A 17,038-nucleotide genomic window follows, 5' to 3' on the forward strand; every position below is an offset into this window, starting at 1 on the left:
GTAATCGTCGTCGCTACGATTCGAAATGGATCGTCGCCGCTTGAACGTGCGCCCCGTCGAAATCACGGCAGACTCGGCGGTGAGGGAGCGTGAACACGCGTCGTGGAGAGGCGAGGGTGGTGAGACACGAGGCGTAGACACGAGACGAGACAGACACGAAGCAACAGGAGACACGAGGCGTAGACACGAGGCGTAGACACGAGACAGACACGAAGCAACAGGAGACACGAGACGAGAGGGACAAGAGACACGCGCACACAGAGGGGGACACCGGTGAGACACAAGGTGGAGACACAAAGGACGGGGGGGGACCCCTGCGGTTGCCGTCTCCCGTTGCAGTTGCTCAGCCTCCGCAAAGCTCCGGCTCTTAAGCGTCCGCTCCTACGCACGGGGACCGTGCACACGTAGGTGTGCGAACGGGAGGGTGTATGGGCATGTGCACGGGCGCGTGTTTGCGTGCCTGAGCGTACGTGTTCGTGTGTGCAAATATAAATATCTCCTCCTCTTGCCCAGGAGTGTCCGACCTTGTCAAGGAGATGGCCGAGGTCGTCGCCTCTTAAGAGTGCCATCTTTGGCATGTTTATTACGTCTACTTAACCAAGGAAAGCCTCGTCAAGTGTTACGATTCTTCTTCAGGCTTTTTCAATGCTAGGTATAGACCACATAAAAGGAATTTACGAGTCTCGTTTCAAATTTGGACCGCAACGCCAGGAAGCAGTTGCCTAAACTTGCGAACGTCACGGGATCTTAAAACGCCCATTGTGATATTTAACATATTTAACGTTATATTTTTTACGGTCAATGCACACTGCAGTATTAATCAGGGCAGCCGATGAATTCGAAACGTGTACCTTTGCAACAAGAGACGAGCGACACAGCTGGGCCATGTCACCGCCCTTGGTGTGAGGCGCGTGATGATTCAGGCTTGTGATTCGATTCGAAAATTGATACTTTTCCGTCTCGTTTGTATCGTCCCGTTTGCATTGTTTCTCTCTCACTTTGTACGCTTTCACTTGCTCCAGCCGAGCCTGTAACGTAACAATTGCATATCGCTTGCGTAAGCCGCTCGCTCGCGCGCGAGTCGATGCGCACGCAGCGCTGCGAGCGTCGGAATCGCCGCATCGTTCACGACAGAGCCGCTCGCGTTTCGGTACGGTCGGCGGGGGCCAGTCGGTGCCCCCCAAGAGACCGATGGGCCCCCCCCCCGGTAGTCAAGTCGGGAGCTGACGGCAAAACCCGGCGGTTTCGGGTTGGCGGTAGGACCTGGTAGTCGTTTCAAGGTGGAGGGGTCAGCCCAGCGCGGGGCAGGCCCGGCAAGCGCTGGGCTAGAGGCCGGCGGGCCCGGCGTCGTTGCGATGCGTGCGCTTGTGCCGGTTCAGGTTGGACGACTGCGTGAAGGCCTTGCCGCACACGTTGCACACGTGGGGGCGCTCGCCCGTGTGCGTGCGCGAGTGGTACAGCAGGTGGCCCGCCTGCGAGAAGGTGCGTCCGCACTGCCCGCACGCGTACGGCTTCTCCCCCGCGTGGATGCGCGCGTGCACGCGCAGCTGGCAGTTGTGGCGGAAGCGCTGGCCGCACACGCCGCAGGCGAACGGCCGCTCCGACAGAGGCAGCGCCGGCGGCAGGGGCAGCGGGGGCAGCGCCAGCGACGACGACGAGGAGGAGGAGGAGCGGCACCAGCGCGCCGTGGCAGGAGGGGGCGGCGGGGCCAGCGGGAAGCTTGGGCCGACCGGGGCATCCGACACGAAGCTGAGATGCGGGCACACCGAGCGGCAGATGTGGTTCACGCCACGGACGTACAGGCAAACAGAGACAGAGATCCCCCGTATAGCCTCACAGACTGTTGGGGCAAGTGCTGTTAATGAGCACCTATGAAGGCCTATGAATGGCAGATGAGGGTGTGGGTGGCTAGCACCATGCCCGAACGCCTATGTCTCCCTAGAAGCGATGTTTACACACCACACGAGGTACTAATTTGAGGCTGAGTCAACCTAGAGGAGGCCCAGGACCGGTTCAGAATATATAATTTGAGGCTGAGTCAACCTAGAGGAGGCCCAGGACCGGTTCAGAATATAATCATCTCTGGTGTTGGCCATGAGTGAGAATCGAACTCAGGTTACCGGGTTTGTAGCGCAGCGCGCTAACCGCTACACTACCGCTCCGCCCAAAGGCAGCCAGGCGTAGTGATGGCCATCCACCTCCTCATGTGCCGTGCCGGCCTTCATAGGTGCTCGCTAACAGCACTTGCCCCAACAGTCTCTTAAGGCTATATGGGGGATCTTTGACATAAAGGCACCATCACACATATATAGACGGACACAATGACAATCACCATGACCATCACACCCACGCCATCATATGCACCGACACACACATTTGCAGCATAAATCACACCCACATACACACTGTAACGGTTACCCTAAGATGCAAAGTGACAGTGACATCTCCACAACGTTTGTGCCAGGCTATGTGCATTGAGGCTATTACGTGAAGTGTGGAAGGCTCGCTGGCAGGTCACAGGACAAACCCATGTGTTACTGACTGAGATGGCTGATATGCACCACCTGTTCTGCCCACTGTGAAATTACACCACCACACACACCTTAATAAAAACAACCGCCATTCGCTAAGTGTCGGTAACGTCACCACAGTGCTTGTGCCGGGCTATGTCCACTTTAAGGCCATGTGAAGCGTCGAAAGCCCGCTCGCAGGAAGTCATGGGCCAGACCCAGCAGGTGCCATGGGTTGACTGAGATGACTGGCATCACCGCTCACGCAACCCCCGTACCTGTACGTGTCCGTGTCCAGGCTGCCGTACGTCTCCCCCAGCCCCTCTCTGGACATCCCCTCGGACTGCTCCATCTGCCCAGAGCCGGGGCCCACGCAGGGGAGGGGCCCCCCGCGGGAGGCGGGGCCTTCAGACTCGGGGCCCCCCAGGGGCTCCTGCCGGTCCCAGCCCCCCCGGCTGCGCACGCCCCCTGCCGGGCCCGGGGTTGCTCCAATGCAAACCTGGCCTCCTGCTGCAGCACGGAGGAGGGGCATGGAATCAACGGGCAGGGCAGGAGTGCAGAACAGTGGAAGCGGTGAAGGCAGGGCTGTGGGGGTCGGAGGGCGGTGAGGGGCAGCGGGAGGTACCGTCACAGGAGTCGTCGCGCTCCATCTTGACCTTGCGGTCGCTGTCGTTGCCGTCTCCGTCGTGGAACGGAGGGGCGTCCTGCTCCACGGGGCTCGGGGGACGCTCCACCGGCACTGGCACCGCGGTGAACCCACGGTGAACAGACATGTATACCGTGGTGAGCCCACGGTGAACGTACACCGCAGTGAACATAGGCACACCGTGCAGAAACAAAGGCGGAACGTCGTAGAGCACGGTGGTCTGAGAGCGGTTTCGAGTGGTGCCGCGCGAGTGTGGTAGTGTCGTGTGTTCGTGTGCGAGCCGTATCGGAACGGTTAGCGAGCCATGTTACGAACTCAGCGACCCGAGTTCGATTCCCGCTCGTGGTCAACATCAATGACGATTATCTGAATCGGTCCAGAGCCTCCCCTCGGTCGACTCAACCTCAAACAAGTACCTGGTGCGATGTGTAAACATCGCCACTGGGGAGACAAAGGCAGCCGGGCATGGTGCTGTCCCCCCACCCCCTCGCTCGTGTGCCGTGCCGGTCTTCAAACGGTGCTCACAAACAGCACTTGGCCCAACAGTCTGTTAAGGCTATATGGGGGATCTTTGTCTCTGTGTGAGTGTCCTGTTATTGCGGTAGGGTGGTGTGGTTGCTCACCGGTTGGCGCGTGCGCCCCCCAGCCGTGCTCCAGGCCGTACACACCCTCGGCACCATCGTGGCCACTGGCCACCGCCACCTCATCCTCGTCCTCCTCTTCGTCGGCCTCAGAGCGCCCAATCTCTCCCTCTGCACGCACAGCAGACATCGCACCACCACGACCGTCACCCGCCGAGGCTCATAATGGCAATGTCGGAGACAAGGAGACCGTGCCGTTGTTATCGTGAATCCCAAGTCTCCTGGCTGTGTTAAATCCGGCCGTGCCACAAGTTCGGTGTCTCAGAGAGGAAAACAAGAGTGAAATAATAGCCCCCAGCTAGCGCCTATTTTTGCGAAAGCCTTCAGTGATTGGCGTCCACATCTGTGGGGGTTCTGCACGACCCTCGAGTTCCCCGGGCCCGCCGTGTCGGGATAGCAGAAGGCGCGAGCACGTGGAGAGAGACTGGCGCACCTGCGAAGGGGCTGGGCTCCTCGTGTTCCGCCAGCAGCCCGGCCTGGTGCCCGACGGCCGGGTCCAGGGAGCTGAGGCGCGCGGCGAAGAGCGCCAGCTCACGGCTCAGGCTCGTGAGTTGCGCCACCATCACGTCGAGGAGGCCGCCCAGCGACGGATGCTGTTGCTGCTGATGGCGCCCCGTTGGCGTCTCGGCAGATGCGTACACCGCGTGGTCGTGGCGCCGGGACGCGACGTGCGGCACCAGCGCCTCGAGCGTGCGGCGCAGCACGGCGTAGAAGGCGAAGGGCAGGCGCTGGCGCGCCGCCGAGAAAAGCTCGGCCCGCACGAGTGGGGGCTCGGCGCACGCCAGCAGATCCTCGTAGTCGCCGATCCCCAGCTCCCGCTCCATGGCCTGGGCGAACGGCAGCTTCATGCCCTGGGCCGAGAGCCACGCGGAGAAGTCCGCGCGCGGGTCCGGCCCCAACAACGCCACACCGCCGCCCGGCATAGCCACCGCCGCCGCCGCCATTCCCGCTGCCTCGTGGAGGGGGGCGGAGGGACGCAGAGGGGGGCGCCACCGAGTCGCCGGAGGGAAACTGGAAATGGAAATATCGCAGACAAGAACACAATTAAAAACGTAGAAGATTTAACAATACATACCAATGTAAGATCATTAAAATCCCTCCATGCCTATCTGAAATTGTCTTACAGGAACATTTCCATTAATAATTGCCAATATACAGCGCGACATACACACGTGCAAAGGGTTGTACGTGGTGTGACACATGAAGCACCGATTGTGAGTGCCTGATGGAGTGAGGGACTTACATTGTCATGTTCATCACTAGAATCTCCAGGTTAAAAGGATGATAATAATAATAATAATGCAAATCGATAATGCGCATTCATCCTAGGATCCTAATATCCAATGCATAAAAAAAAGGAACAAAATCAGACCCAGGGGCAACCGACCAAACTAAAGAGAGATGGGCCACTTTAAAGAGATGGGTTTTCAAAGCAGACTTAAATATATCTACCGACTCCGATCGCCTGATCTCAAGTGGCAAGGCGTTCCATAGCTTCGGTGCCACGCTAACAAAAGCACCGATCACCAAAAGAGTGCAACCTAGACCTGTGAGTGCTGAGCAGTTGGAGATCAAAAGATATTAAGGACCTTGATGGAATATATAAATGTATTAGTTCCTGCAAGTAATGCAGGGTGAGCCCTTTTAAAGCCTTATAGGTTAATGGCAGTATCTTAAAATCCACTCAGAAGCTGACCGATAGCAGAAAATTGGTGTACACTTTGGCACACATATCGTCAAGTTTATGGTCATAACTAGGACAAAACCAAAAACTAAACGTAACATTTTGGACCCACAAAACTTGTGGGGGCAAGGCAAACATTTTCACATTTTAATGTTTGGAATCTCAACGACGAAAGTTTTTGAATCCGGATCTTTTCCACGTTGCTGGTCCCAAAAAAGAAAACATCTCAGGGTTCAGAAAAAAGTAACATTTTAGAGAACCTCTTGGAAAGAGCGTGCATCGTGGACATCTTTGAAGAAGAGCTTCCTAGCTCATCGGATTCCTCCTGCAGCCTAAATAAACATTGTGATTCTGAAACTATTGTGTTCTGGAGAAGCTGTAAATAATGCGTGTAACAATTCTGCACCACGAGTTTGCAAGACAATATACAATGGAGTGCTAAGCTGGTCCCTGGGGCGCGTGAGGTGACTTCTGTAACCGCTTTTCGTCAATATTTAACATTGCAGTTACAATGTAAGGCTCCGGTTAATGCATAGCCCACAGACTAGTATGGTCGGCTGCACGGTATCCATTGAAACATTACGCAAGCACAAATAAGAAGTAAAACTCAACAATAACACTGTGGCCTTAAAATAAAAATGCACAGTAAAAGACGACGTTTCGGGCAATGGCTCTTCACAAAAGCACTTTAAGACAGTGTTGCGTGAAATTCCCCTGTAAATACATTTTTGAGTTTCGAGACCACGGCGCGAATTACTCAATAACCCGAAAGCTTAACGTGCGGCAATGAATACACGACCTCGTGCGAGACAGACTCGTCCGTCACAATCTATCATTAACTTGTGGAATGTGAGGTAGGCATGAGCGCTCGCCTGTGCGCCTACCAATTTACGGACAAGAAGACGTTCTGGAAATGAAGACGCAAAAGCAGATCTGTACACCTCGTCTGACAGGGCTACAAGACTTCCCCTCCCAGCCGTTATACAGGGTGCTTTAAAAAAAAGATGTAAACACTTCTGAGAATTTGCAACAATTCCACAATAAACGTGCTTGGAGAAGATTCCAGGCGTGTATTGACAATGATGGCGAGCAAGTCGAGACATCCATTATCTTGTTATGGTGGCATTCTCCGTTATTTCTCCATTAAAAATGATGGTCCCATGTAACTGTCTACATGTTTTTGAAGCACTCTGTATTATTACACTGATGCGACTTCGTTTTTCCACTGAACCCAGTGGACACGAGAAGTCTTTAACGTCCCCGCTGTGCCATTGGGGGTTGTTCCCTAACGCGGTTTGTGCCCGAGTTGATTGCTATTCGCTTCGTCGCTGTGATTGTTTTTAACGTCATTGCTTTCGCAAGTGATACCACGCTGGCCTCTTATTACAGTTCTCACCTAGTCACGAAATAAACATGACTCGATCCCTATGTCCGAACCGCGAAAAGCTCAATCCCAGGAATGAATTAATTCCCGACGACATACTGCGACCCTAAAGATAAAGGTTAAAACTATCCCCTATACAGTACTGGGATCCCAACAGCGAAACTCCCTGGACCGTAAACCCGAACCCCCTGCCTAGGACAGGCAATGCACCGCTAGGCTGAGGCCAGCGGTCAGAACCCCGTGCCCGAGGAACCCCAATGCTCAACCCCCCGACACCGAGACCCCTTAGACTGGGACTGCCGACACCGAACACCCCCCCCCCCCCCCGCTTTCAATCGCGCCGCTCGGCCCCGCACTGACTGGGGCAGGGATCCAGGCAACGCGAGGCCTCTCGGCCTACCCCCCCCTAGTCGGCCCGCGCCGCCGCTTCACCTGGCTCGCAGCAGGGTCCGCTCCCTTGATGCCGAGTGGGGGTCCCGAGGTCCGTGCGTTGCCCAGGGGCTCCGGGCTCCGGGGTCCGGGAGGGAGGGAGGAGGGGGGTGGTGGTGGTGGCGACCCCGGTGAGGAGCGGGAGTCTCGGCGCGGCTGCTCGGAGCTCTGCGGCTATGGACGAGGTGGGGGGCCCGCGGCGTCGCTGCTCGAGACGCTCCACGGCCATCTTGGGTAGGGAGCGGCGGCGGCCCCGTGCGTGCGGCGTCACCGCCCCGGGGGGGGGGGGGGGTCGCGTCACGCGCGGGTGACGTCATCCGTCGCACTGCGCGAGGGAGTCTCCCCCCCCACTCCCCCTACAAACATGGCGGCCGCAGACTCTTTCCACCCACTACCACCTCCGTATGATGGGTGGGGGAGGGTTGGGGGGGGATTGGGGGGGGAGGGTTGGGGGGGTTGGGGGTTTGGGAGAGGGAGGGTTGGGGGGGGTTCGGGGGGAGGGTTGAGGGGGGTTCGGGGGGAGGGTTGAGGGGGGGTTGGGGGTGGGGTTGGTGGGTTTGGGGTGGAGTTGGAGGGGCGCGCCCGACCCCTGACCCCCGACCGACCCCTGACCCCCGACCGACCCCTGACCCCGGACCGACCCCTGACCCCGGACCGACTCCTGACCCCCGACCGACCCCTGACGCAGCAGCAGCAGCGAGAAGAAGCAGCAGCAGCGAGAAGCAGCGAGAAGCGTCCGCGATGGGCACAATGAGAGGCGCATGCGTGCGTGCGATCTTTGTCATTGGGTGTGCTCGATTCGTTTGTTGTTGTTATCGCTGCAACGTCGTTCTAACGTTCTGACCGCCGTGCGCCCATCCACCCCCTCCGATCCTTTTACTGGGACATCTAAACAAACAAACAAAAAGAGTTTCATAACTCATCGGATTTCCTTGCAGTAATTTAAATAAATATTCCGATGCGAGTCTTGCGTCACCACGCGCGGTTTGTTTTGGTGCCGCTTCCTATCGACGCTCTGTGTTGAAGGCGCACGTGGCCCGGCCCGGCTCGCCCTGCGATTGGTCGGATTAGTGGGGCACAGCCCAGGCCCCGCCCACTCGAGAACCCACGTGGCGTGGCACGTGTGGGTTGTGTTGTTGTTTTTTACCCTTTTATCTGGCAACAAAACTGACACCTTTTTTTTTAATCCTTTATATTAAGTTCACTTGCTTGCTTGCTTGCGCGCTTACGACCGTGCAAATCTTTCGGTCGTTTTTTAACCCACTTCCCGTGATCCAATCGAGCTGACATCTTGCACACAGACTCGTTGTGCGTGACTATTTTCGTGAAAAAAAGATTTCCATAACTTTACACTTTTTCGGAGAAAAAATATATATTTAATTACCAATTGCTTAATGGTGGCAGGCAATCATCTGACCCATAGGTGGCAGCCATCTCAAGCCTGTGGACGAGAGGACTCTAGCCGCCACGCATATAAAGGATTTATAGTGAAAAACTTTGTTTTACGGGTTAATTTTTACAAGGAGTCATGTTTGCATAAACCACAATATCTGCAGTCATAATGCAAACAAAAACATAACTCTGATAATGTATGCACTGTCGTTGAAGTTGATTGGTCCACACCCGAGACAGCTTTCCTTAGAGCTTAGTCTCACATGGTGTTGGACCAGATGACGCCAAAAGGCGCACAACTCAAAGACAATGCACCATCAGAGTATGAGAGCTCGGGGTAAGCATTTACAGCAAAAAAAAGGTGTCAGTTTTGTTGCCAGATAAAAGGGTAAAAAAACTATGATAATATTTTTTACTGGCAAATGAGGTTCCAATGGTGTGTTGTTGTTGTTGTTGTACCTACTGGGGAAGAAGACAAAGGCGGCCGGGCGTGGTTTCTGGCCACCCGCACCCTCGTGTACTTTCGTCGGCACCGGCTACTCGCGAACGGCACTCGCCCCGCTGTTAAGGCTACACGGGGGAGTCTTTGTGCATACACGGTGCATTGTGTACATACACGTGTTACTGTATACATTATGTGTATAGTGACGTGTGTATACAGGACAGCGCGTGTACACGTACGTGTGTATATACAGTGCAGTGTGTGTACATTCACGTGTGTCGAGACATTGATCGGATGCGTGCACGTGTGTTCGTGCACGTGTGTGCATGTCTGTGAATACCGTATGTGCATATGTAAAGTATAACCTATATGCATGTGTACACACGGGGTTGCAAGCGTGAACTGTATATGCTTTAATATATGTTGGTGAATAGGCATGTGTGTTAATGTTTATCGTTATGTGCATAAGTTATTGCAATTTGCCAATCCACTGCTGGATTAAAGCCGTGTTGGCAATGGGGGTTGTTTGACCATACTTCAACTCACTGTTCAGTCTGAAGCGTGGGGGGGGGGGTGCAGTGAGTTGGGCAGGTTCAGATAAAACTGATTGATGATAGCCGCGGCTCGAGATCAAACCAAGATCGTCGGGTCCATAGTGCAGTACGCCAACTACTTTGTCATCGTGTCCCCCACAAATATTGAACTTCGCGTGCGCATGAAGAAGGATCGGTCATTGAGCTGCCGGGCAATCGATCACATTGCTAACACGAGCCGGGCATGTAACAAGATCCATTCGGCGTGCTGTCACTCGATACCATTGCGCCACTACTTTGTGGTGAGTTGTGCCTATAGACGAGTTCGTGCGAGCCAAGGGTGTGTGTGTGTGATACCGTCACTGCAAATGTGGTGTAGACTGAATTCCCAGGTCACTCTCGAAAATGAGCCTATCCTTGTCCCTTGAGGTTTTGTCCGGTGAAACGATACACTTGAAGAGTGAAGTTCCATTGACCCGCAGGTGATTGGTGATTGACGGGGACACAAGTGGCGGGGCCTGGCAGCGCTGAGCACCCACAGTTGCGTGTGACCCAGAGGTCGCAACCGGGTACCCGATACCCGTACCCTACACCCGGCTACCCGTACCCGGCCGGGTACGGGTAGCCGTTTGCGACCCTGGTGCGGCCGGGTACGGGTAGGCGTGAGTCACTGGTGAGTAACCGTTTGTCACTCATTTCGGGTAGGGTACGGGTACGGGTAGGATACGGCTACCTGTACCCGGCCGGGTACGGGTAGCCGTTTGCGACCCTGGTGCGGCCGGGTACGGGTAAGGAATAAAAACCTGGGGTAGCAACAGGCACTGAATCCCCATTGTGGGGGGCCCTTACCTGGGGTAGCAATAGAGACTGAATACCAATTGTGGGGGGCTCTCACCTGGGATAGCAACAGGCACTGAATCCGATTGTGGGGGGCTCTCACCTGGGGTAGCAACAGGCACTGAATACAATTGTGGGGGCCTTACCTGGGGTAGCAACAGGTACTGAATCCCAATTGTGGGGGGCTCTCACCTGGAGTAGCAACAGGCACTGAATACAATTGTGGGGGGCTCTCACCTGGGATAGCAACAGGCACTGAATCCCAATTGTGGGGGGCTCTCACCTGGAGTAGCAACAGGCACTGAATCCCAATTGTGGGGGGCTCTCACCTGGAGTAGCAACAGGCACTGAATACAATTGTGGGGGGCCCTTACCTGGGCTAGCAACAGACACTGAATACAATTATGGGGGGCCCTCACCTGGGGTAGCAACAGACGCTGAATACAATTGTGGGGGGCCCCTTACCTGGGGTAGCAACAGGCACTGAATACAATTGTGGGGGGCCCCTCACCTGGGGTAGCAACAGGCACTGAATACAATTGTGGGGGGCACCTCACCTGGGGTAGCAACAGACACTGAATACAATTGTGGGGGGGCCCTTACCTGGGGTAGCAACAGACACTGAATACAATTGTGGGGGGCTCTCACCTGGGGCTCAACTAACAACTGTATCCCAATTGTGGGGGGCCCTTACCTGGGTCTCAAAGTGGGGGGGGGGGTAAAAGACCAACTGAAGTTCTCCCACGAGGTGCCCCCCCACCCGCGCCCACACGGGGGCGCCACTTCCGCGTTCCTCCCCCACGGGGCACAGAACGCGGCCGGTCACCACAGTCACCACCGCGGGTTCCCGTCGTCCCGTGGCGGGTCACCGCCAATAGCCCGAGGTGAGGGACCCGCGGGGACTCCCAAGACCCCGGGGTGTGTGGGGACCTCCCGGGGTGCGTGGGGTGGCTTTGGGGGGGTTGGAGGGGCAGGCGGCCGCTAGGCCCCGACGCAGCCTCGGTGTCGCCTGATCGCGCTGCCGCTTTGGGAGTCGCCCTTTGCTTGGTATCGAAAGGCCACGACGGCCCTCCCGTTTCCCGGGTGATTAAATCGCCACCCACGGCCCCCTCAACTCGCGTAATACACAGGGGACACAGACACACGGCTACACAGCTACACACACAGACAAGCAGAGACCGCTAGCGGCAGAGACACAGTTACACACAGAGACACGCAGAGACACAGTTACACACAGACACACGGCTACACAGCTACACACAGAGACAAGCAGAGACCGCTAGACGCAGAGACAGTTACACACAGAGACACGCAGAGACACAGTTACACACAGACACACGGCTACACAGCTACACACAGAGACAAGCAGAGACCGCTAGACGCAGAGACACAGTTACACACAGAGACACAGTTACACACAGAGACACAGTTACACACACAGAGACACAGTTACACACACAGAGACACGCAGAGACAGAGTTATACACAGAGACACGCAGAGACACAGTTACACACAGAGACACAGTTACACACAGAGGCACAGCTACACAGAGAGACACAGTTACAGACACAGTTACACACACAGGCACACAGACACACAGACACAGTTACACAGACACACAGAGACACAGCTACACGCAGAGACACACAGACACAGTTATACACACAGAGACACAGTTACACACACAGACACACAGCTACACACAGAGACACAGTTACACACAGAGACACAGTTACACACACAGACACACAGCTACACGCAGAGACACACAGACACAGTTATATACACAGAGACACAGTTACACACACAGACACGCAGAGACACAGTTACACACACAGACACGCAGAGACACAGTTACACACACAGAGATACAGCTACACACAGAGACACAGTTACACACAGAGACACAGTTACACACTCAGACACGCAGAGACACAGTTACACACACAGACACACAGAGACACGCAGAGGCACAGTTACACACACACACGCAGAGACGTAATTACGGACACACTGACACGGAGACACACAAAGATACACTGGTCTAAGGGGACCCCCTTATGCCCCCCACAGGTCCCTGATTTCCGTCGCCGATGGCTTCGGTGGCCGTGGCCGTGGCGGCTGGGCCGGACCCGCGTGCGGACTTCCCCGCGTGGCTCTCGGCCCAGGGCATGAAGCTGCCGTTCGCCAAGGCCATGGAGCGGGAGCTGGGGATCGGCGACTACGAGGATCTGCTGGCGTGCGCCGAGGACGCGCAGGTCACCCTGGAGCTGCTGGCCACGGCACGCCAGCGCCTGCCCTTCGCCCTCTACGCCGCCCTGCGCCGCGTCGTGAAGGCGGCGGCGGCGGCGGCCTCCTCCTCCGCCTCCGTGGGCCCCGCGGGGGGGTCCCCACGGGGCCCCGAGTGGCCGCTGCACGAGGCCGCCCAGCCCGGCCTGGCCGCGCTGCTCGAGGCCATCGTGGCCACGCTGCAGACGCTGGGACACGAGCTGCTGCAGTCGGCGCTCAGGTTCAGCCGACTCGACCAGGCGCTGGGACCCGGGGACGGCGCTGGGATCAGCCCTGAAGGTGCGCGGGGTCCTCCGTACCACGTGCAGCACCAGCAGTAGTTGTAACAGCACCAGCAGCAGCAGCAGTACTCGCGTCACCAGTCGTCGCAGCACCATCACAACATTCAGCTCTGTCAGGGGCTGAAAGGCCAGTTTGTAAGGTCATTGAATTTCAGAGCTGTGGCTGCTTGTGCTAGATGGAGTTGTTGACCCTGCTTCTGGGTTTCTGGTCATATATGGGTTTTAGACCAAGTCCAATATCCCCTGGAACCCAGGCTTGCTCCCAGATATGGAACCCAGCACTGGCCATCTCTTTACCCTAGGCTTGGCTTGACAAGAGGGCTTGGCCATGATGAGTTTTGTTTCCTGCCCTCTCCGTTCCCTTCTCCCGCAGAGAGGACGGTGCGGCACGAGGCCGACCTCGGCGATCCCTTGGCGGAGGAGCCGGGGCCCCCGGGTGGCGACGCGCAGCTGGAGCCAGGGCCCGGCAGCCCCGCCACGTGGGGCCGCATCGTGGTGAAGAAGGAGCACCCAGACGGTGAGGAGTGGAATACAGACTGGGCTGGGCTCACACACTGGCAGTGATAGGCAGCCTGGCCAGGAGGTTTGCACGGAGGCGCTCTTCACTCGTGCTCACAGATGCCACTAGTATAACGGACGTCGCGAAGCTGCCGTAGCCGTGTGGCCAGGAGGTGCCAGCACAGCAGCGGACTGAGTCTGTCTGTGTGGCCCTGCAGAGCTAGAGGAAACGGGGTTCCTGGCGGATGAGGCCCTGGGGGAGGCTCTGCTGGAGGAGGGAGTGGGAGGAGTGGAAGAACTCAAAGGAGAGGACCAAGGAAGCTGGAGGGAGGAGCCGCCAAGCTCTGAATACCAGTCGCAGTACCCAGGTGAGCAGTGGTGAGCATCCAGTTTGATGCCTAAGCATCACTTTGCTTTATATTATATTCAGGCAATGCTGAACGTTATACGACTAATGGGCATATAAAAAGTGACTCTGGCCAAGACGTTAATTGTTTTTTTACCCTTTTATCTGGAAACAAAACTGACACCTTTTTTTTACAAGAAGTCATGTTTGCATAGACCACAATACCTGCAGTCATAATGCAAACAAAAAACATAACTCTGATAATGTATGCACTGTCCTTGAAGTTGATTGGTCCACACCCGAGACAGCTTACCTTAGAGCCTAGTCTCACATGGTGTTGGCCAAGACCTTAAGCTGGTCAAACTGCAACTCAGGTTTCCCCCACCACGTACCTGCCTTCGACGTGAAGCTGTCGCGTGGGCATCCATGAGTTTGAGCTGACTGCGTGTGACGTGAGTGATCACGGCCTGGCACTTGCACCCCCAGGTGCCGTGCGGAAGCAGAGGGCCATGGAGCTGGCACCGCTGCCATTTCAGACACACGGCCTCCAGCAACAGCAGCAGCAGCACAAGCGTTCTGCGCTCAGCCTCAACGGGAACAGTGTCTGCGCGTGGCCGTACACGACCGGTGGCGGCGGCGGTGACGCGTCGTTGTGGATGGCAGTACCTCCAGATGGCACCACGCCGCCCGTTATGCCACCCCCGCTCGGCCCCGTGCCCCCCTCGGGTCTCCATTCGGCACCACGCGGTGCCCCAGGCGTCCCGAACCCGGAGAAGCTGGCGCGATTGCGGTGCCGGCACTGCGGGAAGGCCTTCCGCAGCAACGCCGACCTGGTGCGGCACGTCCGTGTGCACACGGGCGAGCGGCCCTACGTGTGCGGCATCTGCGGCAAGCGCTTCAACCAACCGGGGCCCCTCTCCACGCACCGCCGTGTGCACACCGGTGAGCAGCCCTACGGCTGCCTGGTGTGCGGCAAACGATTCTCACAGGCGTCCGGCCTGCACCGCCACCAAAAGACGCAGCACGCCCTGGACGTTGCACGTGGCCCAACCAGCCTGCCTGTCCCGCTGACAGGCCCCATGGGCCTGCATGACCCTCTGATGGACTCCACGGGTTTGCACGATTCTTTTACAGGCCCTGCGGGGCTGCATGACTCTCTAATAGGCCCCAGCGGTCCACCTGACTCGATGGCGGGTCACACCGTCCCGCAAGACTCTCTCTGACGAAGGCCACACGGTCTTCACATTGCGTGCGGCCTCGCGTGGACGGACTGGTGTCCGTGTGGGTCGTGAGCTTGGCTCAGTTCCAAGCTCCCGGATCACGGCGATTAAGAGTGGAGGTCATGGAGTCATGGATTGTGGTTGTAGGGGTCACTGCAGGTGCTCGGTCGGAGTTTTGGGAGCCTCAGTTTTACAGGAATTGAGAAACACTTCAGCAAAACAGGGAATACAGTAACAATTACTGTCGCACTGATTGGGCACTGCTGGTTTGATACATTTGACTTGTTATGGCTATTTTAATTGTGCCTTGGGTGTTTTTTGCTGGGGGTTTTTTTCACTCATTTTATTTTCGTGGGTTTTGTGGACGGGCAGAGTGGCTCCAAGTGACGGGTTCAGGTCCCATTCATACGCGTTTGAAACCGTTGAAACGTTTTCATTTACAGTTTAGAACTTGAGTCAAAAGTTATTAAATTATATTATCGACAGAACTTTTTGCCGTCTTGTTTGTTATTCGCCCATTCTTGTCGGTCTCAAATCATTCTTTGGTCTTTCCTCCCAATACTTTAGTTTTTTAAGTAAATGGAAACCACGCCTCGCCGTCGCTGAAGATCCACAGTGAAGTGGGAAGGCAGCCAGGCGGCTTGCCGTCACCTTACATTGCCCAAGCTTTTGCAGTCCTCTATTCATGAAGATGCTTTCAGCCAATGGCAATGGGCGTTTATACAATTTATTATATTGTGCCCGTTGATGGCATCACGTCACAGGGTGAAGATTCCAAGCGGAAGTCGCCCACGTAACGGTGCGACCCATTTGTGAATGTAGAGGAACATCCTTCGCCTTGTTATTTAATGAGCAAGAGTTACACTTTCCCGCACACCACACTGCATCGAGTAATGCGTATTCGTGCCATGCACGCGGTAAACTCGTGAATTTCCATTGGTTGTCGCTGCACTCCTCCAACACCGCTCACCCTCAACCGCCCTGGTCCCGTCATGGCAGTGTGGAATTTCCCTCCACTTGGAAATGAGCGCCGCCCCACGGCAGCCACGGACGCAGAGCTCCCCGAGCACGAATATGATGCGTACCCATCGCTCATTAGCATATGCAAATGAGGCTTAGTTAACACAAATCTTGATTTGAAGCTTTCGTGACTGCAGGAATCCACACTGGTTCTTACGGTAAAGTCACGTGGATAGATAAAATAGTAAAATAAAATAAAACGACGTTTCGGTCGCAACACAAGCGTCCGTCTTCAGGTACTGGAGGAAGGGCCTTTGCTATTGATGCCCCCAGGGTCTGGAATGCCATCGCCAATAAACTGCAACTTGGATCACTCCCCGTGAGATCTTCACTCAAAAACTGCTTTAGATTTCGATTTAACTGCTCTAGAGTTGTACACCCCAAGCTGCCACTGCTGCTATTCAGTGGCCTGAAATCAAATGTTTCGCTCCGGATGACCGCTGCAAAGTATGATCTTGTGTTTTGATGATAGTGTGCTGATCTTAAAGGTGCATTGACAATTTTTGATACTCCTACTGATACTCCTGCTGTTATGGAGTGACTCATGCTGCCAGCTATGGCTGCAAAGTTTGGTCGTACATGTTATGTATATCGTTTATTGTAAAATTTCAATCGCAGTTTCTATGATCACTGTTACATTGCTTTTATAGCTTTATTTTGGCGATTTCGAAAACTTTTGGTTTAGCCATATTTGTTTGTTGTAGCACAGAGTTAGACTGATAACTTTAATCTAAATTGTCTTATGGTTGTTATTGTTTGACTTGCATCCCGCTGGGATTTTTGCACACAGCGTTGATATACGGTGCTTTTTCTGGAAGACTTTGCTGTTTTTTCCTGGATTTTTCTGTTTGCGTGTAGTCACTTGAAGATGTTTTCTTGTTCATG

At 55.5% G+C, this 17,038-nt stretch overlaps 2 protein-coding genes across 2 annotated transcripts; one reads left to right on the forward strand and one right to left on the reverse strand.

Moving 5' to 3' along the window:
* LOC144949160 (uncharacterized) lies at nucleotides 1-7,534 on the reverse strand. Its single transcript, XM_078879046.1, has 6 exons — nucleotides 7,298-7,534; nucleotides 4,231-4,808; nucleotides 3,780-3,908; nucleotides 3,136-3,249; nucleotides 2,789-3,020; nucleotides 1-1,749 (listed from the first exon to the last, which is right to left on the reverse strand). Exons 2-6 carry the CDS (start codon nucleotides 4,739-4,741, stop codon nucleotides 1,326-1,328), a joined length of 1,410 nt encoding a protein of 469 aa, XP_078735172.1. The 5' UTR covers nucleotides 4,742-4,808; nucleotides 7,298-7,534; the 3' UTR covers nucleotides 1-1,325.
* A 3,763-nt stretch (nucleotides 7,535-11,297) lies between these two features.
* Nucleotides 11,298-15,847, forward strand: LOC144953388 (uncharacterized). The gene is made up of 5 exons (XM_078883956.1): nucleotides 11,298-11,382; nucleotides 12,573-13,067; nucleotides 13,443-13,586; nucleotides 13,786-13,935; nucleotides 14,400-15,847. The coding sequence occupies exons 2-5, from the start codon at nucleotides 12,593-12,595 to the stop codon at nucleotides 15,134-15,136; spliced, it is 1,506 nt and encodes a 501-aa protein (XP_078740082.1). The 5' UTR covers nucleotides 11,298-11,382; nucleotides 12,573-12,592; the 3' UTR covers nucleotides 15,137-15,847.
* The last annotated feature ends 1,191 nt before the right edge of the window (nucleotides 15,848-17,038 follow it).

This window comes from Lampetra fluviatilis, chromosome 3 (genome assembly GCF_964198595.1).
Source record: "Lampetra fluviatilis chromosome 3, kcLamFluv1.1, whole genome shotgun sequence".
Taxonomy (NCBI): domain Eukaryota; kingdom Metazoa; phylum Chordata; class Hyperoartia; order Petromyzontiformes; family Petromyzontidae; genus Lampetra; species Lampetra fluviatilis.

Coding starts and splice junctions, on each gene's coding strand:
- LOC144949160 (XM_078879046.1), bottom strand. CDS start 4,741: ATGGCGGCGGCGGCGGTGGCTATGCCGGGCGGCGGTGTGGCGTTGTTG. Junction 3,250..3,779: donor GGGGGCGCACGCGCCAACCG/GTGAGCAACCAC, acceptor CCGCGGTGCCAG/TGCCGGTGGAGCGTCCCCCG. Junction 3,021..3,135: donor GCGCGACGACTCCTGTGACG/GTACCTCCCGCT, acceptor TCCGTGCTGCAG/CAGGAGGCCAGGTTTGCATT.
- LOC144953388 (XM_078883956.1), top strand. CDS start 12,593: ATGGCTTCGGTGGCCGTGGCCGTGGCGGCTGGGCCGGACCCGCGTGCG. Junction 13,068..13,442: donor CGCTGGGATCAGCCCTGAAG/GTGCGCGGGGTC, acceptor CTTCTCCCGCAG/AGAGGACGGTGCGGCACGAG. Junction 13,936..14,399: donor ATACCAGTCGCAGTACCCAG/GTGAGCAGTGGT, acceptor TTGCACCCCCAG/GTGCCGTGCGGAAGCAGAGG.